At 31.3% G+C, this 25,333-nt stretch overlaps 2 protein-coding genes across 3 annotated transcripts; both read left to right on the top strand.

The window, feature by feature from the left end:
- Window positions 1-4,275: 4,275 nt before the first annotated feature.
- On the top strand, window positions 4,276-15,460 carry LOC133310382 (cyanogenic beta-glucosidase-like). Of its 2 annotated transcripts, XM_061511300.1 has the most exons (14): window positions 4,276-4,304; window positions 8,003-8,120; window positions 8,800-8,869; window positions 9,991-10,049; window positions 10,893-10,968; window positions 11,075-11,152; window positions 11,444-11,531; window positions 12,398-12,653; window positions 12,791-12,906; window positions 14,422-14,639; window positions 14,724-14,755; window positions 14,847-14,949; window positions 15,099-15,207; window positions 15,289-15,460. In XM_061511300.1, exons 1-14 carry the CDS (start codon window positions 4,294-4,296, stop codon window positions 15,458-15,460), a joined length of 1,506 nt encoding a protein of 501 aa, XP_061367284.1. In that variant the 5' UTR covers window positions 4,276-4,293. The 2 variants fall into 2 exon arrangements, with proteins under 2 accessions (XP_061367284.1, XP_061367283.1); XM_061511299.1 differs by lacking the exon at window positions 4,276-4,304 and having other exon boundaries at window positions 7,956-8,120.
- A 2,743-nt stretch (window positions 15,461-18,203) lies between these two features.
- On the top strand, window positions 18,204-24,410 carry LOC133310381 (DNA topoisomerase 6 subunit B). Its single transcript, XM_061511298.1, has 19 exons — window positions 18,204-18,333; window positions 18,423-18,475; window positions 18,578-18,675; window positions 18,769-18,874; window positions 19,055-19,192; window positions 19,383-19,434; window positions 19,560-19,624; window positions 19,781-19,887; window positions 19,959-20,061; window positions 20,231-20,316; window positions 20,398-20,594; window positions 21,177-21,292; window positions 21,419-21,504; window positions 21,779-21,851; window positions 22,426-22,517; window positions 22,662-22,800; window positions 22,873-22,967; window positions 23,388-23,562; window positions 24,107-24,410. Exons 1-19 carry the CDS (start codon window positions 18,240-18,242, stop codon window positions 24,251-24,253), a joined length of 2,022 nt encoding a protein of 673 aa, XP_061367282.1. The 5' UTR covers window positions 18,204-18,239; the 3' UTR covers window positions 24,254-24,410.
- Window positions 24,411-25,333: the final 923 nt, after the last annotated feature.

Raw genomic sequence — 25,333 nt, 5'->3', positions numbered from 1 at the left:
AGCAGCTCATTGGAAGAGAAGGGATTGGTTACTTGGAGTTGTGCTAGAAGCCTTGAAAAATTATTTCTTGCACATTTAATTGCCTGTCACAGTTGCAGAATTTCCATGTTGTATTACAATCATATTGTATGTAGTTACTAAGCACAAACCTTTTTCTTTGTAAGGGCTTACCTGACCTGAAATACAGCAAATAATCATGATAAAAATCCTGCAGCAAAGAGTTGATTTCAGTGATGAAATATCATATCCTCTTTATTTTTTTTACCCCATCTTGAGTAAGTTGGCCTTTGGCTCATAATGGAAATGATAACAGTAGTTATTATAGCTTTGTAAACAATAGGAAGTTATGAAGCTTTCCAAACATTAGGATTATAGAAAATAGTCCAATTATTTATTATTCTTGTAAATATAAGTTGTATTTATTTTTCCATGTATATAAATATTAGTATGCTAAGTGCAAATTCTCAAGCAATTCACAGAAATCTCTCTTGAATTTTTTTCTCAGGTCGTTTAAAGAAAGTTTTCCCCCCATAAATTGAAGTTAGTAACCCAGGCTTGAAGTTTACTTCCCAGTTTTTGCTTATTTGATCATACGGGTTTTCCTTTATACCTGAACTTCTTGTGCTCTGACTTCTATCTTTTGGCATATGCTGTTGTACACACTCACACTCATCACTTCTTATATTTACCAACAAGAAATAGAGCTAATTTTGCATCACCGCCTCAAATTGGTTGCCAACAAGCTTGAAACTGCATTAGCCTGTATCAATTTCAAGATTGTATCATGAAATGCTGACTCAGGTTGTGCTTCACTTATATGTGCTTGTAATGCTGCAGTTCATGAAAGGGTGCTTAGGACATGTGATGACTTTGTCTGGCCTGTGGATACTGCATTCCTTGGACGCTTCATTATTGATGTCGAATTTCTTGACCTGAAAACATGCCCTCTGAATGTGAGTCCCTAAATTTTACAATCATTACTTTATTAATATGATATTCACGTAAATAGATAATTATATAATTTGTCCGTAAATATGCACTTTGGTCTCTTGCTCTGTAAGTATACAGAGTCTGCAATAAAATGTGCTAGGAGTTTAATTTTTATATTTTACTTAATTTGTGTTGTTCCAAGTATTGCTTTAGTTATGTAATAGCCTTTCACTATGTTGCATATTTCATTGCTTTACAGGTTCTACAGGAAGTATTGAAACATTATTCAGTACCTGACAATTTATTTGGCAAGGTCTGCGTCATTATTGATAAAGTGAGTTATGCATAGTGTTGCTATTTTAGTTTATTTTTCTATTTGTTAATGGTGCTCTAAGATTCCTGATCTTTGTTATCGAGAAACAAATATGATAAGGAGATTATGATATCTCTTGTTTTTTTATAAAAATAGTAATATCAAAAAGTTTTGTTATAAAAATAGCTTTCTCAACAGAGTATATATATTCACTGATTCCAAATATTTGATTTTTCCAATTTTCTTCATAACACAAATCCTAATTTGAAGCTCCTTGCATAATCTTTTTACCATAACATTGATACGTAGCATAGTATTGGAAAAATTCATTATGGTATGAATAATGAATAAATAAGCTAAAATAAATTATACAAATATGAAATAAATAATACTAAATAATAAAACATGCAAACTGTGAATAATGATGACAATGAACTTAATGCTAGTAGTGAATGAACTATTTTGTTGAATTTATTTCCTACATCAGGCAGACATGTTGGTGCTATCAAGGTTATTTCCCTACAACCCTTGGAGAAGATGCAAGCTCACCGCTATGTCTTAACTAATTGTGAACTAGTTGATACATTTCGCGAGTAAGTTACAAGTGACCTCATTTTGATTTGTTACAAACTCACCATAGGTAATAACTTAGAACTTCTTCATCCAGGAAGTGTAGAGTTGAGGTTACAAAGATGCATCGTGGCAAAAAAAACACCTCCAAAATTGTGGAAGATTACATGCACAATCAGTTTCACGAGTGGTTTAAAGAATATGTAAGACTATATATATTTAAATTCACTTAGATATTTTTTTTATCATAAAAGCTCTACACAATTATCCTAATACTTTTTAAAAAATAATAAGTTGCAAGAAAGGATGATGCCGCTATTCTGACTGAAATTGAATGGCTTGCAAAAGGGCCAAACAATATTGCAAGGAGATTTAATGGGTATAATATTCATGGTTTTAAGTTTCGTACAGAGAGGAAGGAGAAATGATTGAGTACACAGAATAGTGGGGTTGTTATGTCTGCCATTACTAAAAGATTTTCAAGTGGTAGGGAACTTATTGAAAGATCAATTGATGTTATGTACTATGGGAAATTGGTTGATATTATAGAGTTAGATTACTATGGCAAGTTCAGGGTTGTGCTATTCAAATGTATTTGGGTAGACACTACACCTAACAAGGGAGTCAAGATAGATGAATTTGGGATAACAAGTGTAAACTTTTCTCGCATGATACACACAGGTGCACATGAAACAGATGAACCATTTATCCTTGCAGCTGATGCTAGAATGGTATATTATGTTGATGATCCAATTGATCAAGATTGGTGTTGTGTTTGTCATGTGAAACCTCGAGACATATATGATATGGGAGATGTGAACTTAATGGACTTGGAAGAGCCATTGATGGAGGACATACCTTTCTGTGAGCAACATTTGGAGAATATTGAAGAATTACAATTAGTTCGGGATGATGTCAATGAACAAGAACAAAATGAACCAAATTATGATGAAGATCATAATAGTTGTAGTGATGGAGATGTAGGAAGAATGTTAAACTAGTTATGTTATGTACTAAGCAAATTTACTCTATTGTGAATTTTAATATTTTCTACAGATCATTTAGTATGAATTTTGGCTTCATATTTGGTATGTGTTTCCTATGCATCATTTCATAATTTAGTACAAATTATCATGAAGATTGTAATAGTAAACTTACTCTATTCTGAATGTTAGTACTATATTTTTTGCAAATCATTTAGTATGTATTTTAGTTTCATATTTAGTGCCATGTGTGAGCAAATTCTACAGGAAGTTGGTACAAAATGAGGCAAAAGCGAAAGAATTCGGCAAAAGAAATGTTAGAGAAGTTACGAGGGCAGCATAATGATAATCATAGTGAAAGCTCCCAAGGTTTGCAACAACAATTTAATGATAATCATCTGGATGCCCATTCAACAAATGTCAACAATACCATTTCATCTAATGATGAAGAATTAGACTCTTCCATAAACCCAAATGAAACACAATCACAACAGAAAGAGGAGCCCTTGGTTGTCAAGATTAGAGGTAATATCTCTCCAAAAATTTAAATTCTATTTATACATGTCGACATTAATTTAAGGTTACTAAAAAAGTGATCATGTTTCGGATGCTGAACTCATATTCCCTCTGTTTTTATTTTTTCTTTTTGGGCTTGGCTTTAGAGTAGAATGGAAAACAATACATGGAGAGGGTGCTTTTATATAATTTTTTTTATACAGCTTTTATATATGCTTTCGTACTATAACAGGAGTGAGGAGAAGCTGAGATTTACCTACCACTCTAGAAATTCCGTTGAACATGGATGTTAATTGTAGTATGACAACTATTTAAAAATTTAACTTATAAAAACTTAATATGGAATAAGTCAAACCAGAAAATTTTAGTAACAGATGTTACTTCTAAAAATGTTCAAGATATGAATCCCAGATAATTTTATTATTATATTGAAACTTGTTTTGCTATTTTTTAATTTTCTACCGTTGATAAACTAACTTTGCTTTGTGTACATAATGGTAGATACTTCTTCAGGAGAAATTGTGACTCGAAAAATGCAAGCAAATCAGATTTGGCATTTGGAAAAAACTAAAAAAGTTATTGTTGAACTCAATGGTAACGGACAAGGCAATGACAATGGTGCAAACTTACTTGTGAGGTTTCTTGGTAAGCTTGCTCAAAACTCAACAATTTGTCCAATATCAGTTGAAAAATGGAATTGGATGCCAGAAGACAATAACCGCCAACAATGGAATTATATTGAGGTAATTATCTAAATTTCCAGCAATTTAATTTAATTTAATTTATTGTCTCTCTTGTCATTAAAGATTGATTTATGCATATAATATTTGAAGGAAAATTTTGAGTTTGATTATGCTGGTGGCATCAAATGGGCTATGAGCACCTTAGGTGAAAGATGGAAGGCCCACAAATATAGGTTAAGGTGTAAGAATTTCTATCCTAATAAAAGTAAGGAGGATATACTTGCTAATCCTCCTCCAGATGTTAATTGTGTTGATTGGACTGCTTTTGTGCATCACTATAAGGATGATAAGATGAAGGTAAACATTCTTTATAGGAAATTCTTTTACTTTAGGCATATCTTGAAAAACTTGGTATATTATGATTATCATATTTTAAAATTTTAGGCACGAAGTATACAAAACACACAAAGTCGTAAGAAACTTAAAATCTCACATGCTGGTGGTAGTAAAAGCAATGCAATGAGAGGCCGTGAAATGGTAAAAGCATATTTATTGCAATCCCAATGTCAACCCTGATAATTTATTATTATTATTATTATGTTACTTTGGCATGACAATTCAATATATACTGGATCCAAGTTGTTTTATACAAAACTTAAAATGTGAGTATTTTATTGGTTTCTTTGTGTTACTTCTAATTATAAATTTAAAGCTGCTAGTGTATTCATTTCTGGGTAGCTTTACTCTTTTCTTATTCTTTCCAATTTCAATGAACCCATTATTGCAAGCATGTTAGTAACATATCATCATTGATAATTTATTTTTTTATCAATGACATTAGGAGTTACAATTGGGAAGACCTGTATGCCGAAGTGAGGTTATTTTATCAACTTTATTGAAGAAGGACGGAAGCTACGTAAATGAAGAAGGGAAGACTTTGGTTGTAAGTAAATAATAATACAATAACTTTTTGGATGAAAAAACTAGCAGCATATTTGATTATGTTTCTTTTATCTTGTTTGATGATTTAGGTTATATCCTCATATTAAGTCTATTGCTTTTCTTTCTATTTATAGCTCCATTTTTACGAAATCATACTGTCGGTTTTTATGTTTCTTGGTGAAAAACATAAAAAAAACTAGCAGCATAGTTGGTTCTCATTAAGTTTCTTGGTGCCAATCTCTATCAGGGGGATTTTTTACCTTCTTTGGACCATTTTTTATTTTTATTTTTGTTTTCTTTGCCTTTTTGTTCTACATGTGGACAAAATTCTCAAATCTTTTATGTTTCACTATATACAAACAACTTCTTATAAATTTAGTCCTTTCCTATAAAATTTAGATAGAAAATAATATAAAAATCCTGTAACTTTGGTCTTAGAAATACACAGTCAGGCTCAATGGTAAAGGAATTATTCATAACTAAGTACTTAAAAATACTTTAATATCTTTTTGTTGATTGAACCTTGTTGCAAATGTTATTGATAATTCATACTTATACGTTTGTTGTTGTCTCTGTGGTAAAAGTTATGTATTGATTTCTAAATTGATGAACTGCCATAATTTTATTATCTTTATAAGATAACTATTGATATCTCCTTATTTTCTAAATTACAAATAAAATTCTTATTTGTCACATATAGGATAACTATTGATATCTCCTTATTTTCTATGGACTTATATATCTATATTGAAAGCATGATTTGTTACAGCTTTTTGCTATGTTGAAAAATTAAAGCATGATTTATTGAATTGCTTCATCAAACTGGAATTATGCAAACTGTGAGGTCAAACCATTCTGCCAAAGCTTCAAGAATTTTGCCGAAGAGAAAGTGCTCTTCCTGATGTGTATTTGTTGGCTGACTTTAACTATTTTGTAGGAAAAGATATCAGAGCATCTATCTCAAGATCAGGAGCGTGCTGCCACTATAGGTGTTTCATCAAAGGTATTAGCTTATCCTGATGATGCTATTGGAAAGGTATATGGAGCTGAGCCTTCAGGTCGGGTGCGTGGCTTAGGCGCTAGTGTTTGCCCCTCCAATGTTTTTGGAATGCCAAGACATTCTATTGGTTTTACCAATTTTGGTAGTTCCAGTCAACAATGTGTTGAAGACTTGAAGAAACATGTACAATCTTTGGAAATAAAGTTGGATGGATATGAAGAGATAAAGGTTGGATATGAAAAAACCAAGATTGCATATGAAGAGACCAAGGAGCAACTTGTGCAAACTCAAAAGCAATTGGCTTCTCTTCACAAATTTCTACTAGATAAATTTGGAAGTGAGTTAGCTACTTTCAACCAATATGTTTTACCCTCTTTGTTATAATTGGTTAGAAACTTAGATAATTTTGTTTTTTTAAAATCATTTGCAAGCTTTATTTCTTCTCTTTCTTATCATGAAGCTAAATTCTTTTGGTTTTTGTACAGGTGTGATAGAGTAAATAGCACTTCAAAGGACTAGGATGCATAGAAGAACAGGTCCTGGAAGATTGATATTTGCAAAGAGCTATACTTTTAGTTTAGGAGAATGATTCATGGAAAATTAATGATATTTTGAACAATTAGAGATAATCACTATATTTTTCTTCTATTACCCAAATTGGTTCACTGGCTTGAACATTTTCTTTTTTGGGATTAGACAATGAGGTATTCTTTGAGTGTTGAACTAATAGGGGGAAGTTATTTGCCCCTCCATGAGATACTTATGGTGAGATTTGAAATGCTTGTAAAATCTGCCAGTGTAGGGCAATTAAGCCACATGTTGTGGTTTTTTTTTCCTGATACATACATGTTGTGAGTGTTTCACTATTATATGAAAAATATTTGTTACACATCAAATTATGTACACATAATACCTCAGGGCAAATTTGCATCATTAAAGGGTGTATCATGTTATTTTTTTTTATTTTTTTTTTGTAAATTATCATGTTATTTTTTAGATTACATACTAAATAATAAAAGTAATTTTTAATATTTTTTATTTTTATAAGATTAATAAAAAAACGTAATATTATTAAATTAAAAAAAAAATTCATATATTTAGCCACATTCATGAATGTGGTTAAAAAAAAATTCAGACTTAATTAGCCACACTTTTTTATTGTGGCAAACTATACAATTTAACCACATTTATAAATTGGTTAAATTAACAATAATTGTGGCTAAAAAAAGGCTACCACACTCAATCAAAATATGGCAAAATGAAGAAAATAATGTGGTTAAATTATTGCAAAACCTGTTTTAACCACATTTAATCAAAATGTGGTAAAGTTTGTTAGCCACATTTTTTATCATTGTTTGCCACATTTTTTAATGTGGCTAAATAACCTTTTTTTTGTAGTGATATATGATCAAAATGTAAACAAAATGAAAATTATAAAAACGAAACTCGTATTAAAAACTTAAATATATTATATCCATAAAAAAGTAAATTTTTTTTTTGGCAGAGGTAAAATATTCTTACCACTAAATATTTCTACTATTAATTTACTATCTCTCTAATATAATTATGTATCTTGAAAAGTATATTAAAAATTATTTTTTTCTTTTTTTCAAAAATTATCGGCTGAATAGTGGAATCAAATAGTAATTAGAGTAATAGTAGATTAGTAATAAGAAAAAATGAAAAGAATCTTGAAGTAGCGAATATGGAAATGCCGTCTACTCATGTTACCTGAAGAAGAAAATTTAAAAAATGCCGTCTAATCATACAAAGAGAAAAAAAAAAATGCCTTTTTTTATTAAAAAAACAAAAACTTTGCTCCGTTACGGATAAAAAGCCAAAAGGGTGCAGAACCATCTTTGAAAATTATGATCTTGAACTTTGGGCGGTGTCGTTGTCTCTGTCTTTACCATTAACATCCACGCCACGCTGATCTGTTGGCTTTAGCTACCACGTTAATTTCCTCTATAAAGATGCTCACATTTTTCACACAAAATGTTGTTCATTCATCACATAATATGGCATTTAACGCGTTTTTATTTCTTGGTTTCTTCGCTCTTGTTAGCGCATTACCATCGGTTACTTTTGCAGAAGCTGTTGCACCCACTCTTGATGTTTCTTCCCTGAATCGAAGCTATTTCCCCGCGGGTTTCATTTTTGGGACAGCATCCTCGGCGTACCAGGTATATATAAAGAGGTAGGATATTCCTACTACATATTTTTTCTACTATCACTCCACTACCACTTTAATTACCATTGGATTCAAAAGTTTTTTTCTCTCTCTTCATTCAACTTTTCCTTTAATCAAATGGTGATTAGAGTGGTAGTGGAGTGGTGGTAGAAAAAATAGGTAGTTAGAATATCATAGCTCATATATAAAATATGATATAAGTTATTCTAGCTATCATTCTTTTTAATTATCTTTGTCTACCTTTCTCTAATATCGTTAGATCAGAATATTAAAAAAAAAGAAAGAAAGATAAATGTTAGTTAAGATTCTAATAAGACAAAGTTAGATAGAAAAAAATGATAATTAGAATAACTTATTATCCATGTAATATATAGATCAGTACTCTCAATTCTTTAAAATGCAGTGTTAATGAACATTAATTAAAAAAGAAAAAAAAAATCAATGATTTAAAGTTTGATATATAAAATGTATATGTTTGTTAGAATTTACTTAATTGATCTCTTTTACTCATAACTGTCACTTATAGTTAACTTTCTAAACTACATTCTACACTTCGAGGATCCAAATCTCAATTTAAAACACCTTTGTGTGGATCTACAGCACTAATTCGAGATAAATTCTAAAACAAGTTGATTAGATGATTTTGTTGTGTTCATGATATGTATATACAGTACGAAGGTGCGGCAAATGAAGATGGCAGAGGAGCAAGTATATGGGATACCTTCACACATAAATATCCAGGTATCTGATCTTTCCGATTCTCTCTCTAACATACAAGCAAATAAAACAAGAGAAGCCATGCTTTCCTGTTTTTCTTTGCATTCTCTTAATTATTAATAAAAAATTTGAGACAACTCTTCATTTTTTGTGTTTATTATATTATTTGTTATTGATTATATATATTCATTAAAGTAAGCTTTTAATTCATCTTAGCTTGTCTAATGCTCTCTACGGCAATATAGAATTTTTTAATCAAATGTAGAAAATATGCATATTATAGTTTCGAGGACAAACAACAATTATTATTGGAAATCTTCCAAATCTTTTTATTCTTCTCTTAAAATAAATAAATATAAAAAAAACATCATTTTGAAATTTGAAAGTGCTACGAATTAAACATTTAAAATACAATAAATAGCATCATGCTCTTTAGTGTTATTTCATACATCATATTTTATTTCAATTATTGTATTTTCTTTTAGAATTGTATTACAAATATCTACTCTTTATAATATGATAACCATAAATATAAATTATTATATTTTCATAAATATATAATAATACAAACATTAATTTTTTTAAAAAAAAAATCATTTTTCTCATTGCCAAATTGTTAATATTTATTATAAAATTAGTTTAGTAAAAAATCTTATTAGATAAAACACATAAATTACAAGCCATTATATTTTCCACAAAACCTTACCATGAACTATTTCTCGTCATAAAGATTAAAGAAGCACTAATTTTTTCTGGACAACCACGTTCTACTTGAGATCACGAAGACAACAATTTTATTAGCATATCTTGTGAAAATGGTCAATCATCTTTAAAATGTGATATGATTTCCTATTTAATTTATTTAATTTAATTTTTTCATACTCTAGAAGTGGACATAACTTGGATTAATTTGGTTTTTAGCACGAATTGAACCGAATTGATAAAGTGATTCCATTCAAGTTTTTAAAAAATAGTTCAGTAATGGAGTAAATTAAATAAATCACTTTAAAAAATATAATTCTTTTAATTCAATACATATTAATTCACCGTTAAGTTCGTTTCATTTTATTTTATTTTTTTCACATCCCTATTAACCTTACAAATATAATCTTACTAATTAATAGTATTAAATGTGCAATTCGCAGATAAGATAGAGGATAGAAGCAATGGAGACGTGGCAATAGATGAATATCACCACTACAAGGTACGGTCAATGTATATATATATATATATATATATATATATGAGACAAGATCCTTTGACACCGGTGTCAAAAAAAAAGTTTGACACCTCATCTGAGAGCCGTTAGATTAAAAAAAATCAACGATTCTGATTTGTAAGCATGTGACACCATTGATTTTTTTTAATCTAACGGCTCTTAGATGAGGTGTCAAACTTTTCCTTTGACACCGGTGTCAAAGGATCCTGCCTCTATATATATATATATATATATATATATATATATATGACAAAATCATTTCTGCTGTCGCTATATACATGTATATCTTGGTTTTTTTTTAAAAAACAAAATAAAGTAATGGAGTCCACTTTGTTATCTCTTGCGCAAACATCATCTCTCTGCCGTCGTGATAGAAAAAACAGCCCCTATATCTCTATACAGAGGAATGATCCGTTTTCAAAATTTTTTTACAAATTACACCATGTATTCCCGAAAACACATAGGATAACCTAGTGTATTTCTGAAAATACATAGTATAATTTATAAGAGTTTGTAAATAAAAAATCTATAAATATAACTCTCATATATATATATATATATATATATATATATATATATATATATATATATATTTGGCAGAGATAAGGTCAATATTTTAGATGATAGTAGCCAGGAAATCAACATAGAAATATATATAGTATGAACCACTAGTCCCAGAGACATTTGACCGGCAAGTGGTATATACTGTAAACTATAATAAAAAATAAAGAAAAAAGAAAATGTAATATACTCAAACAATTGTTTGTTTTGTATTTAGTTATATATGTTTGTCTGTGCAATAAAATATTGTGCATTGATACTTTACAGGAAGATGTTGGGATCATGAAGGATATGAATGTGGATGCTTACAGATTCTCCATCTCTTGGTCTAGAATACTCCCAAGTGAGTTGAATATAAATGACCAATTCCTATCTATTAATTAATTTTACTTAAAATATATAGATGTTTCACATTAACCATTTTAAATTTTTTCATACACTATCCACAGAAGGAAAGCTTAGCGGAGGTATAAACCAAGAAGGAGTCAAATATTACAACAATCTCATTAACGAGCTGTTGGCTAACGGTCAAAATCCAAACTACGTTTACTTAAATTTTTATGGATTAGTGTTTATCATATTTAGGAGATAATTTTATCTTTTCTAGATATATATAAAAGTATATGAGACTTATATTTTCTTCTTTTTTTTTTCTTTTCACATGAGTCCCATACACTTTTATATGTGTGGAGGAAATGATTTTTTTTCCTATCACATGAGAAATATTAATCCCATATTTTTATTATTTGAAGTTTGTGTTTTAGCATTTCCTCGAGCAATTGATAAAAATTATAATTAATTAAATATTAATTTAGCAGGTTTACAACCATTTGTGACTCTTTTTCATTGGGATCTTCCCCAAACTTTGGAAGATGAGTATGGTGGCTTCTTAAGCCCTCGCATTGTGTGAGTGACACTAAATTTAATTTTCACCCAAATTGTAGCTATTATAATTAGATGCATGACACTGTGAGTTGACGATAAGTTTTTTTTTTTACTAGAATACTTAAAAAATTATGTTGACATTAATTTTGTCCACCAATTTAGTTCTTGGAAAATTTAGATCAATTTAATTATTTAGTAATAAAAAAATGAAACTAATGTAGTCCTTCGATAATTTAAAGTTGACATAATTTAATTCATTAATAATATTAAGTGATATTAATTTGGTCCTTCGATTTTATAATTTATCCAATAGTATTAGTGGCAATTTAGTTAGTGCATCAGAGATGAATAGGAGGTGGAAGAATCTCGGTTTGATCCCCACTAATATCACTTTTTGGGGGAGAAGGGGGGGGGGTGGCATATATATAATCTCGCATTTGAGATTAGTTTCATAGTTGGCTCAAAGAGTTGAAGTTTGTGAGAATATCTAGGAGAGCCTACTCACCTCAAACTGATAATTAGGGTGGTATCAAAAAAGAAATATTTTATAATTTGTGCACAAACTGATGATTTTGATTTAAGTTTGAATGATTGATAGATTAAATTCATCTTATCTATTTTTTTATGACTAAAGTCAACACAACTTTTCATCCACGAAAGTGAATGTCTATTCTTTTCAATAAATCATGCACATAAAGTCCTTAGATTTTGAAATATGGATAATTGACCGGTTCATCTCATCTTATGTTAAAATTTATTTATTTTTTAAAAAAATCACATGATTATGGAGACTTTAGTACCATGGTTATAGACTAATTCTGGTATTAGAACAAAATGTGTAATCCATTAACAACACCATTTAATATTGTTTCATGATTAATTTTTAGAAATGATTTTCGAGATTATGCGGAGCTTTGTTTCAAGGAATTTGGAGACAGGGTGAAGCATTGGATTACTTTGAATGAGCCATGGTCTTACAGCATGGGTGGCTATGCAACCGGGATGCTTGCACCAGGTCGATGTTCTCAATGGCTGAATCTAAACTGCACTGGTGGTGATTCAGGGAAAGAGCCGTACTTGGTTTCACACTACCAACTTCTTGCTCATGCTGCAGCTGTGCAACTGTACAAGAAGAAGTACCAGGTTTATTTATTATAACTTTAATTGATAAGAATTTTGAAGCTTTAAACAATTTATTAAACTTCAATATTATTATCAGGGTCTAAAGGTACGTACTCCAAGTATGGTTGTTATCTAATTGGCAAAAACACTTTATGCAGGCATCTCAAAAGGGTGTAATAGGCATAACCTTGGTGTCTCACTGGTTCGTGCCGTTTTCAAATAACGAACTTGATCAAAACGCTGCAGCGCGAGCAGTTGACTTCATGTTTGGATGGTATGTGTTTAGCTCCATATTGGAATCTTAATCATTCTCCAAATAAACGTAGACTAACTAGAATCACTAATTAGGACGAATTAAGTAGCTACTATATAACACCTTTCTTCTAATATTTTTAAAAAGCAAAGGATAGATTATACTAATTATGCACATAATATGAGAATACTGTCTCTGAAACTTATTTGTAAATCTTGCATTGCATATGAGAGACCTATACTTTGCATATGATCATATCATGAGGCAAATTAGTGTAATCATACATGCTAATTAACTTAAACACCGCCGGTTATATGTATATAATGTATGTGTTTTATACAAAAAAAAAATAATGTATGTGTAAAAGAGCAGTGTTTCCTAAAGTATTTGTTTTTTTATTCATTAATCGAAGAATATGAAGTAATATTATTTTTATGGAGAAACTCCAAATTATTACTATCAGTTTTTTCCTCCTTCACGGCTTCATCGTTCTTTGCCTTTCTTTGCTCTGATCCAACTCTTTTTCGAAATGATTTCATTTCGAGGCTTTATTTGTAGTTTTTTTATATGCTTTTTATTAGTGTGTAACAACATTTATAATAAAATAATCAAAATGAATTTATAAATGAAGATACCGCGTTCATATCGATCTTTCAAGTGGCGGAGGCACATGCATTCTCGCCATAGCTTCGGCCGGGCTAAACTTTAATAAATCATACTTATTATATATAATTATGTAATTATATATGATTTGGTCCGGGTTAAAATTATAATTTGGCCCGGGCTACAATTTGTAATTTGGCCTTATGACCTTATCTAAAGTTTAACATATTTTTGTTAAGAGATTTGGATAAGTTGTATTAAGTTATATGTTTAATTTTCACTTGTATAAAAAAATATTTTTAGTAAAATTAAAAAATATTTAATAAAATTATAATTCTTCTTGGTACTGTCTGCTCAAGTGCTCTGTATTTAATATAATTTAAATGCGAAGGGTTATATTTACAAAAATTTTGTTTACAAACTACACTATGTAGGTTACACTATATATTTCTGAGAGTATATAGGATAATTTACAAAAATTTATAAAAAAAATTTATAAACGAATCATTTCTCAATCTAAATAAATTATAATATGAACTAACAAAAACTAAGAAAAATAAATACACATATAATTTTTTTGACTCGGCTCAAATTTTTGAGTCCACTAGATATTTCCTCCTTTTTCTGGGATAACCTTTCACGTGGGTCATGGCACAACAATCTTCCCAGTGAGACATTTTTTTTGGGGCAAATTATATAAAACCACGTTGTAGTTAGGTGTTTTTTTAAAACCTATTCTCTATTAATGGAAATATACAAATAATGTTGGAAATTGGAGTAAGGCTTGTGGTTCTGATTCGCAATCATAGGTCCAAAAAAGGCTTTTGAGTATATTTCTTTCTCCTTATGTCTTTAAAAGTTAGGTCTTTGGTCGAGGCCCTCAGGCCCAACAGTAAGTCGGGTATTTTTCATTATGACATTTATTGATTGCAGGTTTATGGGACCACTAACAACAGGAAACTATCCGCAAAGTATGCGTTCCCGGGTTGGAAGCCGATTGCCAAAGTTCTCTAAAAAGCAAGCCAAGCTACTCAATGGTTCATTTGATTTTCTTGGACTTAACTATTACACCACTAACTATGCTGCCAATGCACCTCAACTAAGCAATGCCAGACCCAATTACCTTACAGATTCTCTTGTCAATCTTACAAGTAAGGGCTCCTTTATATGCCAATTCTCTAAATTTGATATATTGAATTTGATAATAGCATGTCTTTTTGTTTATGTGATGGCAGCTGAGCGCAACGGGAATCCAATAGGTCCAAGGGTTAGTATATGGCCACATCAAATTGTAGCTAACCGTTAATATTAATTTGTTTGATTACGTAAATAACTTTTATTTATAATTACATTTGCAGGCAGCTTCAAAGTGGTTATATGTTTATCCTAAAGGAATTCGAGAACTTTTGCTCTACACTAAGGAAAAGTACAACAACCCCTTGATTTACATCACTGAAAATGGTAAATTTATCAAAACCTCATATTTATGATCTTGACATAGAACAATTTTATTATAAAGTTCCATGTTTAGGTGTGATTTTTCTTCTACATATTAATTAGCATATTTATGAAATTTTATATTTTGCATATTAATTGCACTTCATTTGTAGGTATTGATGAGTTCAATGATCCAACACTATCTCTCCAGGAAGCCCTTATAGATACTTTTAGAATTGACTATTATTATCGTCATCTCTTTTATCTTCAATCTGCAATTAGGTAAGTTATTTTTTATATGTTAAATGATTCCTTTTTTTGTTAATATTTAACTTAATTCTTTCATTTTGTTGACTTTATAAGGGATGGTGTAAATGTAAAAGGATATTTTGCATGGTCATTGCTGGACAATTTTGAATGGGCTTCAGGTTATACAGTGCGGTTTGGAATCAACTTTGTGGATTACAAAAATGGTTTAAAGAGACACCAGAAGCTCTCTGCTAAGTGGTTCAAGAATTTTCTTAAAAGATATTAATTAGACTTTGCACAGTCGATCCAATAAATAATGTAATGAAGAAGGTTAATTTTAAATAATTATGTGATCCTTCATTCTCAAAATAGTAGTTATATTCCTTTGGTTATGCTTTCTCTATCGTATATTGGATGTGCGCGAGTTTGTGTGTGGTTTTTTTTTTTTAACATAACCATCTTTTTCTGAAATAATATATTTAGACGTATGCAATTTCACAATAATATGAAGTGATGGTAACAATAAGTTGTGAAAAATAAACTAATTAAGCAGATCTTATAAGCACAATTATAATGTGGGTTGAAATTTTTTACAATTATTTTCAGTTACATAGAATCATAAAAGCATGTTACCATGGAATTATATACCATCATTTACCTTTACATTTATGATGTAGTTTTCTTTTACATATATTTTAATAAATGATTAAATTATGATTACCAAAAATATGATTAAATTATTTTTTCTTAAAAAAAATATTATACTCAATGTTTTAATTTTTTTATAAAAAATATTCAAAGTTCATTAATGATGTTAGTAGGAATATGACTTTTATACTCAAGAGAGATAGTGAATTGAATATTATAATTAATATTTTTTTTTCAAAAGCCCGTTAAAGTTTTTAAATCAACTTTCATGCAAACTCTGATATATGCAAACTTTACCAAAATATTCAAAGAATTCATAACATATAATCTATCAAAATTGTAGAACCTATACTAACACATAAAATATCAAAGTAACAGTTAAAGTGTTAGAAATAAAGAGTACTTTAGAGAATTGTAAACACAATATATCCTGATTCGATCACCGTCATTGTGACTTATGTTCAGACTGAAGTCGATTGATCAATTCTTTCACTCTCCGTCAAGCTTCACGGGTATTAGACAAACTGCTACAACCTCCAAACTTTACAGATCCTTGGTGACTTTACAACAATCTCCAAGTTTCTAAGTATTTGGAAACCTTACAACCTTTCCCAAATTTTCTTAAGCAATGAGCTATCTCTCAATTTCTTAGAGTCTTACTACCCTTTAACTCAAGAATACAATGCGAAATTATTTGAATAAGGATATACACTATTAAAGTGTGGATAATACAAATTGAAGTTCTATGAGTATATGATTTTTCACAAAAAAATGAGCTTAAAGACTTTAAATTATAAAAAATACAAATTGTTCAGAGCCGTTGGGAGTGAGTATTTATAAATTTCTAAACAAAAATAATTGTTACTAGCGGTTGAAAAGTTTATTGGTAATAAATATTCAATTACTTTTTGATAAATATTCGCTTACTTTTTCACTAGACATAAAATGGATACGAATTCCAGGCTTCCAATAGAATTTTACACAATAAATCACCTTTGGAATATAGGAAATTTATTTGGTCGAACTCTGAAGATCGACAGAAACTCTATTCACAAAGATGACTAAGGAGAAGGTGAATTCACTGATCGCGCCAAATTCCCCGCATCTGTATAGAAGTTGATCTGAGCAAAGGTTTCCTTCGAGTTCGAATGAACAAAGCGATCCTCCCCAAAATCCAACAGCCACTCCCGAAACGAGTAAGCAGGAAGTTACAGCTAATGGAGATGCTTTCGGACCTTGGATGGTCATCCAGCGAAACAGTCGCGGTGGAAGGGTATATGAATGTGTGGCTGGAAGAGAATTCTTAATTAACACAACAACTCATCTTGAGAGATTGCAGTCTATCCCACCCTTTGTTTGGGTTAATTTTGCGCATCAGGAAAATGCTGGTCAAAGATTGGAACGTCCAAATTTTGATGATACATCTTGAAGGAAATGGTGTGACGAATTGGTTGACTGCATATGCAAATAATTTCTCTTGGCCTGTCTAGATGCTGGATGATCCTCCGCCTAGTTGTTTACAAAAAAATTTGTTGAGTGACCAAATAAGAGTTCATTGGCCTAAGCTTGTCGTAGTCTACCTGTCTTGTCTTTTACCTTCCTTTTGCATAAAAAAAGAAGAAGAATTCTATTACTTTTCAAAAAGTAATAAATTACTTTCATGAAAAAAATGATTTTATTCAACAAACTCAGTTTAATTTGATTTTGATAGACTCCAACCATTTTATTCTTTAAACTTTGGAAAATTATTTTGAGATTTTCAATCATGTCAAAAATATTTCCATTAATTTTTTAAATTATTTTCAAGAATTAAAGTACCATGATATATCATCAATATAGATTTTCTTAAAATGTTATGATTAATATTAAAGTTTATAAAATGAATTTTAATAAAGAAAAATACATTAAAATTTCAATTTCAATAATCAATATCAATTACTCTGTACATTAATTTTCGAAAATTTAACTCCAGGGCACGGAAACGGAGGATGCATTGTGTTGGCGGGAAATAGCGACGAAATTTACACACTGCATTGGAATTGCTCTGGTAAGCCAAATAATAGCGCAAGACACATGCCTACCGTTGGATGCAGGACCATTGCGGATCTTAGCCGTACAAAATCACAACCTAGAATTTTTGATTGGGTATTGATTATTGGATTAAAAACATTAACCGTTGATCTCATGAATCTGTTTGGCAGTTGGCCGCAGCAGCGTGATCTGCAATACGGATGACAGCACTATAGCGCACCCAAAGCATTTTCAGTTTTTCAACTTGCAAGCCCTAGTGTTGAGTGCAGGAGCTAGGTGAATCGAAGTTGATCGCTCTCAGTCACAGACTCTGCTTCTAATTCTGTATTCGAGGTTCATTCGATTTCAAAATCCAGAGTTATTCAATATATTAGGGTGAAATTTCCATGGATGGAGGGAGTAGCAGTGAAAGCCCAACCGAAGCAAAGAAAGCTAAGTCCAAGACACCACGGAAACCAAAAGAAACCCTTCTGAAGCAGAGTCTCTCTCTCTTTCGATGTTGCATTCTCAATGTTTCATAACTTTTATATTTTCAACCTAATTTTTATTTACTATTTTTGAATTTGCAGAATCTCCAGCTGAGTTCTTTGCAGAGAACAAGAACATCGCAGGATTTGATAATGTAAGCATAATTCTAAAATAAGGTGTTTGATTTGGTATATCTGCATTTTCGTGAGATTTTGAATGATTTTCTTTATCTGAAATTATGTGGATTTCACTTCAGCCTGGAAAATCTCTTTATACTACTGTTAGAGAGCTTGTGGAGAACGCACTGGACTCGGCGGAATCCATATCCGAGCTTCCGGTGGTGGAAATAACTATGTAAGTGTGCAATTACAAGTATAATGAATAATGAACAAGTAAATGAGCGCATGTGGAAAAGTGATTTTTTTCATGCTGACTTGGTTGTTGCAGCGAGGAGATAAGGAAAAGCAAATTTAATTCTATGATTGGTCTTGTTGACCGTGAACGTGTAGATGCAGAATTGTATGACGATTATGAAACTGTTAAGGCTCGTGAGGTGTGTTTGATTTCATTCTGTTACATTGGTTGTTGTGCTTAGATATACTAGTCTGGATCAAATTCTATGATTGGGTGGTATAAATTGTGAATTTGTTATGGTAACAAATTTAAAATCATGATCTAAACCTCTCTGTATAAGGTTCTGTGATTTGTCTCACATTTATATCTTCTAATGCAGAAACGATTAGCAAAAGAGGCCCGTGCTCAAGAATTACAAGCGAAAAATGCTGCTCATGGAAAGAAAGTGAAAGAGACTCCAGCTTCTAAGGGTATCAAGGGTCGAGGTGAGGCTTCATTTTACAGAGTTACATGTAAGGTGCGCATGATTTCTGCCTCAGGCCTTCGTTTGTGGTACTGTATTGATATGTATTGTGTTTTGATCCAGTAAGCAAAACTGTTTTATCTGATTTTGAAATCCAATTTCAAAGAATTTTCTCATTTTCCGTGATTATCTATCTCATTCCTGTCAGTGAATTAGACAGTCTCATGCTTGTTACTAATTTCAGGATAATGGAAAAGGAATGCCACATGATGACATCCCAAATATGTTTGGCCGAGGTCAGTCAGTTACTCGCTACCTCGGTTATCCATGAATTACCATTTTTTGGCATTTCATTAGTTATCTTTTTGTTGGGAGGAACTAGTAGAAACCTTACTTGCTGTAAGCTTATCTATTCATGCAGTTCTATCTGGTACAAAATATGGTTTGAAGCAGACACGGGGGAAGTTTGGTCTTGGTGCAAAGATGGTATTGGCCACATGCACTTGTTTAAATATTTCTCTCCCTTTGTTTTTGTTTTATTGACTTTGATGATTAACTGGTAACAGTTGCCTACTTTTCACTTGAAGTTGAAATACATACTGGTTCCAGTTGGCTTATTGATCTGTATTGTTCAATATGCAGGCACTAATATGGTCTAAAATGAGTACTGGGCTTCCTATTGAGATCTCTTCATCCATGAGAAGCCAAAATTATATTTCATTTTGCAGGCTGGATATTGACATTCACAAGTATGATTTTAAGTACTATAAATGTATTGATATTTAAGCTCCTCCAAATAAGCAAATACTTCAATTGTCAGGAATATTCCTCATGTACATTTACATGAAAAACGGGAGAACAAGGAGCATTGGCATGGAGCTGAAATTCAAGTTGTCATAGAGGGGAACTGGACAACTTACCGTGTATGTAATAATACTTATTTGGTGCAGTTTTAATAATTTCACTGCAAACTCCAGATACAATTGAGCAATTCTATTTTCTAAATACTTTGTTATCATGCTTATTGATTGTATCTGAAGACTAATACTGGTCATGTTTCATTAATATAAGCTCCTTTGTTTGCATTTGCAGTCAAAAATATTGCATTACATGCGACAAATGGCTGTTATCACCCCTTATGCACAGTTTCTATTTAAATTTGTGTCAGATGCACCTGAGTATGTATATATATTTATTCAGATTCTCCCTCAAAGAACTACATTGCACAATCATCTTATACTACCTTTTCTCTTTTGCAGCAAGAATGTCACTGTAAGATTTGCTCGCAGAACAGATGTAATGCCACCCATTCCTATGGAGACAAAGCATCATCCATCCTCTGTTGATTTGCTGCTAATTAAGCGACTTATTGCTGAAACTTCGAAGCAGAACCTTTTGCAGTTTCTTCAGCATGAATTTGTAAATATCAGTAAATCCTATGCTGAAAGATTGATTGGTAAGGAAAAACAATAATTTGTTAAAGCTTCTTTGTGCTTCTTATTGGGCACATATTTATGCAAGTCTTTTAAAAGAACATATCTAATGGTATTTATGAGCTTCAGCTAACTGTTTATGCAGTCATGCATCAAATAGCATTATTAAAACTGGTATTTGATTTGGCAAGAGGAAAGATAATAGTAAACTACGGTTCTCCACCTGAAAATAGTAATTTTTTTTTCCTGATAAAAACAATGTAATTGTGAGATGATTAAGTGAAGAGAGAAGATATGTCTCACTCTCTTTGTTGAAATTAAATTATGGAGTGATTAAGAGCCCTTTTCCCTGTTTTATATTCTGTTTTCTACTTGTAAATGAGTGATGTGTTAAGTTGCTTGCTGCAACTCTGTTGTATGTAGATATTTTTGACACTGAGGCTCATTAAGAGATACTTTGGGTTTCCCTGACATTAGTCATCATAGTAAATTAGTGATAATTCTTTTTTCTGCGGTTAGAGGAAGTTAATATTCACATGGTTCAATGTGCATATTTTAGATGCCTAATCTGTTATCTGCTACACTGTTTACCTTTTCTTTTTCAGGAGAAATGGGTCCAGACTTCGGATCAAAAATGGCTGTGAAGTCTCTAACTTCACAACAAATAGTACGCATTCATCAGTTGTTTCGTCAAGCCAAGTTTGATGATCCTAGCGGTCATGTAAGCAATGGAGTCTATATTATGAGTCCCTTTTCTATATATTTCATCACACATTTTCCCATTATTATTGTATATTCCTTACTTTTGTCATTTTGTATGTCTTTAATAGTAAATATTTATTTTCAGTGTCTTAGCCCTGCTGGTGAATACAATCTCCGGCTAGGAATCATAAAAGAGCTGCACCCAGACATGGTTGCAACTTATTCAGGCAGGTTGTAGTTTAATATTGAAGTTTTGCTAGATCTTTCTCTTGCCTCAAATGATTGCTTCTTGGAACTTCTATATCTCTTAACCATTTTTTATCCTTGTGTTTGTGGATCATCATGGGTATTTGGCTTACTTTCTATCTGACTCTTTGTTGGGAGTTCTAACGGGTAAACGGATGCCACTATGCTAGAGGCCCATGAGATTTGTGCTTGGTTTTTCTGGTGATAATAGATATTTTATAATTCTTAAAAGTTAGTTTCCTTTGTCACTACTGCACAGTGCTCAAGTTTTTGAAGGCCATCCATTCATCGTTGAAGCTGGAGTTAGTGTAGGTGGAAAAGATGTCAAGCAAGTTAAGTTTCGCTTCCAACAGTATTTATATGTTAGATAATAGTTTGAAATCCGTGTGTTAAAAAATATCGTTTTTTCTGAAAAAAATAGTTGGAGATAAAGTCAATTACTATGATTGTAGTAATAAGCATAGAGAAAAATATACAATACAAAACAAAAATCTTTTGTTAGATATGCAAAATGATCGGACTTGGAAGAGGAGATGCTTTTTATGTTCTTTGTCCTTGTTTTTTATTATGTTTGCATGCTTCCTGATCCTCCTGTTTGTATTTGTCTTATATTCTAATAAATTATTCTTCTAAAAAAAAAAAAAAAAACTAATTTAACTTCTCAAGATGCTTTCTGATGGATTGTGATAATATCCCCTACCCCATCCTCCCACCTTCTCTCACTATATTGTATTGCTAAAGTTTGACTGCCATCAATATCGTAAATTAGGTGATGTAGGGTGATTCCTGATCAAGCATTTGATCAACTGGGCAATGTTAAGAGCTAGTTATAAAGTGATGTTTCATTGTGTTCTTAAACAATGGTAATAATTTGTTAGTGACTAAGCACATAACACTTGTTTCCAGGGTCTGAATATATTTCGATTTGCCAATAGAATTCCACTACTTTTTGAGCAAGGTGCTGATGTTGTTACCAGGACTGCACTGAAGAGAATCAAGTAAGTGTGCACAGAAGCATATGTTTTGCTCTTGACTTTCTAATTTTGGGATGAGGTGACAAACTAAGGGTCAATAATTGCTTTACTAAATTCTCTGGCAATTCTATCTGAATAATAACATTTGAAATCTTAATACCTTGTCAGTTGGAGTAGTTACAAAATCAACCAGATACAAGATAAGATTGGTGTCTTTGTAAGCATTGTGAGCACAAAAATTCCATTCAAAGGAACTGGAAAAGAATACATTGGAGATGACATAACTGAGATTGCTTCTGCTGTCAAGGTTTGAAGTCTTTAATTTGTGAATTTCAATTTTATCAATGTTAAGTAAGTTAACAGTATTTTTTCTCTCCAGTATGCTATTCAGCAGTGTTGCATCCAATTGAAATCTAAGATTGTGAAAAAGATGCAGGCCCGTGAGCAGCAGGAGAGGAAACGAAATCTAAGCAGGTATGCCTAAGTTTTACTCGTCCTTCATAATTCCAGAGTCAATTGAGTGATTCTGCGCTTGCTCTTTTTTTTATTTGTAAAGAACCAATTTGACCCAAAAGCTTAAGCTGTTGGGCGAGGCTACTTTAATGGTATTTATACTTCTCTAACACGCCTCCTTACATGAGAGCCCATTAGGCTTAAAAGGTGGACAATGCACATGTCCACCTATCTGTGCTAAGAAACTCTACAATACTGAATTAATTATTAATTAAATGAGGGCGGTGAGGATTGAACCTGTGAATGAGGCTCTAATACCATGTAAAGAACCAATTCAACCCAAAAATTTAAGTTGTTGGATGAGGCTATTTTAATGGTTTTTATACCTCTCTAACATTATTTTTTTAAATGAAATAAAATATGATTCCTACCAATTGGCAGATATATTCCTGATGCTACTGCTGCAGTATACAATGTTTTGAAAGAAATGACACAGTTACATGCATCAAAGAAGAATCGTTATGGGGATGATGATATAGAGCTCCTGAGAAAAGTATCAGAGAATTTGATTACTAAAGAAACATTGAGTGAAAAGCTGGCTAAACATGTTGAACAGGTATGCTGTTTGAATTTATTTTTTTGTGTATGTGAGTGTGTGAAAACTCAGTTTTCTTACAATTTACAAACTAAAGTATACCTCAACCTGCATAGATGGAAACTGTCGGGGTGGCAGTTAAATTGATCCAAAGGAACAAGTCTTGCTTGTTTGTCATGTGAACATGTCCACCTTGAGTTAAAAACTAGATTTAGTTATTGTAACTAAAACAAGGGGTAGCTTGAAAGAGCTACAACATTAGCCTCATAAAATTTTCTGTAAGACTTTTTATGACCATCATCAACGTATCTCTTGTTCAGGAAATTTTTCTTTAAAATCTGGATTCTGTGCTTAACTTCTTATAGCTTTTCCGAGCAGCGGTGGGTAGTTGAATTAACTTTACCCGAAACACCAAATGGAGCTTTAGGCAATACCCTCTAGTATTGTGTCCTGTCCTTACTATAAACAGAAGAAAAAGGGACCGGGAAGGGAGGAGGAGGAGGAGGAGGAGGTCTTCAATTTAGGATTTTATTGCTGAAATTTTGTATATAATGTGTACGTGCAGGTGGACTATGAAATGGCATTGGAGTATGCCACACAGAGTGGAGTAAGCGAGGAACCCAGAGAAACAGTATACATTCAATCATTGGAAGCTGAAAATAAGATGATTGACTTACGTGCTCCATTTATGGTTTTCAGAGTCTTTCAGTAGATTTAGAAAATTGATTTGAAAATGAAAGTGAAATTGATTTGAAAATGAAAGTGAAATTGATTTTCCAAATTAAATTTATATAGGACATAAAGGAGCAAATGTTGTATTTATTTATTTTTCATTTGTAAGATATGCCAATAAGATTGATAAGATATTACAGAGGATTCTGAAATTATGTTTACACATACACCTACACTCTTCATAAATTTTCAAGACTAGTACTAAAGATTCGTTACAGAGGATTCTGAAATTATGTTTACACATACACCTACACTCTTCATAAATTTTCAAGACTAGTACTAAAGATTCGTTACATTTACTAAAATTAGAAAATATGATTAATCTATTTGCATTTATTCTACTTCTTTTTAATGTTACATGAATTAACATATTTTTAATTTTAGTGAGAAAGTATGTCCTACACTGTAGGAATTCGGTAGTAAGCATAAATAATGACATAACTCTTAATCCATATTCTTTTTAGGTTTCCCAGGGTGAAAAAAAAAAGGTGGGTTTAGAATTGTGTCATAATGACAATTCTAAACCAAGAGCATGTTTCTTTGCCATTGATATGTGATGCAAATATCAAAATCAATGGCACAAAACCAAAGCTATGTTTATTGTGACGATAGAGTTATGGGACAATCACTATTCTTGCCATAGGCAGACCCATATCGTTGCAAATGTCTGCAAGGGGAGACACAAATTTTTGAAGAAAAAAAGTTTAACTACATGGCATAATACCTTTGCCTTATTTGGCAGAGTTGTCAATTACAGTGCATAAGATAAGTCTTCTATTAAATGTATAAGATGGGCCTTGGAAAATAAAAAACTAAAACGATTAATAAGACAGTGATAGCCCTTCTTTTCGTTAATATAAATTTGTCATGGAAAATTATTTGTATAAATTTATGAACGATTAATATAGTGAATTATTATTTATTAATACATCAATATATTTTTAAATTTTTTTTTAATAGTAGATATAATATAAGTCTTTTATTGATATGTCTGTTAAGAAAATTAAACTTCATCGACAATAATTGCAATTAACCGTCCGACTTTTATAATTTGATTACA

Source organism: Gastrolobium bilobum, unplaced genomic scaffold, assembly GCF_033153095.1.
Source record: "Gastrolobium bilobum isolate Gb01-03AN ecotype WA unplaced genomic scaffold, APGP_CSIRO_Gbil_v1 utg1359, whole genome shotgun sequence".
Classification (NCBI taxonomy): domain Eukaryota; kingdom Viridiplantae; phylum Streptophyta; class Magnoliopsida; order Fabales; family Fabaceae; genus Gastrolobium; species Gastrolobium bilobum.
This window is presented reverse-complemented; position numbering and strand designations above follow the sequence as displayed.

What these genes read in the sequence shown, in the direction of transcription:
- LOC133310382 (XM_061511299.1), top strand. Translation starts at nt 7,956, where the DNA reads ATGGCATTTAACGCGTTTTTATTTCTTGGTTTCTTCGCTCTTGTTAGC. An exon ending in GTTGACTTCATGTTTGGATG is followed by an intron (nt 12,907 to 14,421) that starts GTATGTGTTTAG and finishes TATTGATTGCAG; the next exon opens with GTTTATGGGACCACTAACAA. An exon ending in GATTTACATCACTGAAAATG is followed by an intron (nt 14,950 to 15,098) that starts GTAAATTTATCA and finishes CTTCATTTGTAG; the next exon opens with GTATTGATGAGTTCAATGAT.
- LOC133310381 (XM_061511298.1), top strand. Translation starts at nt 18,240, where the DNA reads ATGGATGGAGGGAGTAGCAGTGAAAGCCCAACCGAAGCAAAGAAAGCT. An exon ending in TTTACAGAGTTACATGTAAG is followed by an intron (nt 19,193 to 19,382) that starts GTGCGCATGATT and finishes TACTAATTTCAG; the next exon opens with GATAATGGAAAAGGAATGCC. An exon ending in AGGAAACGAAATCTAAGCAG is followed by an intron (nt 22,968 to 23,387) that starts GTATGCCTAAGT and finishes ACCAATTGGCAG; the next exon opens with ATATATTCCTGATGCTACTG.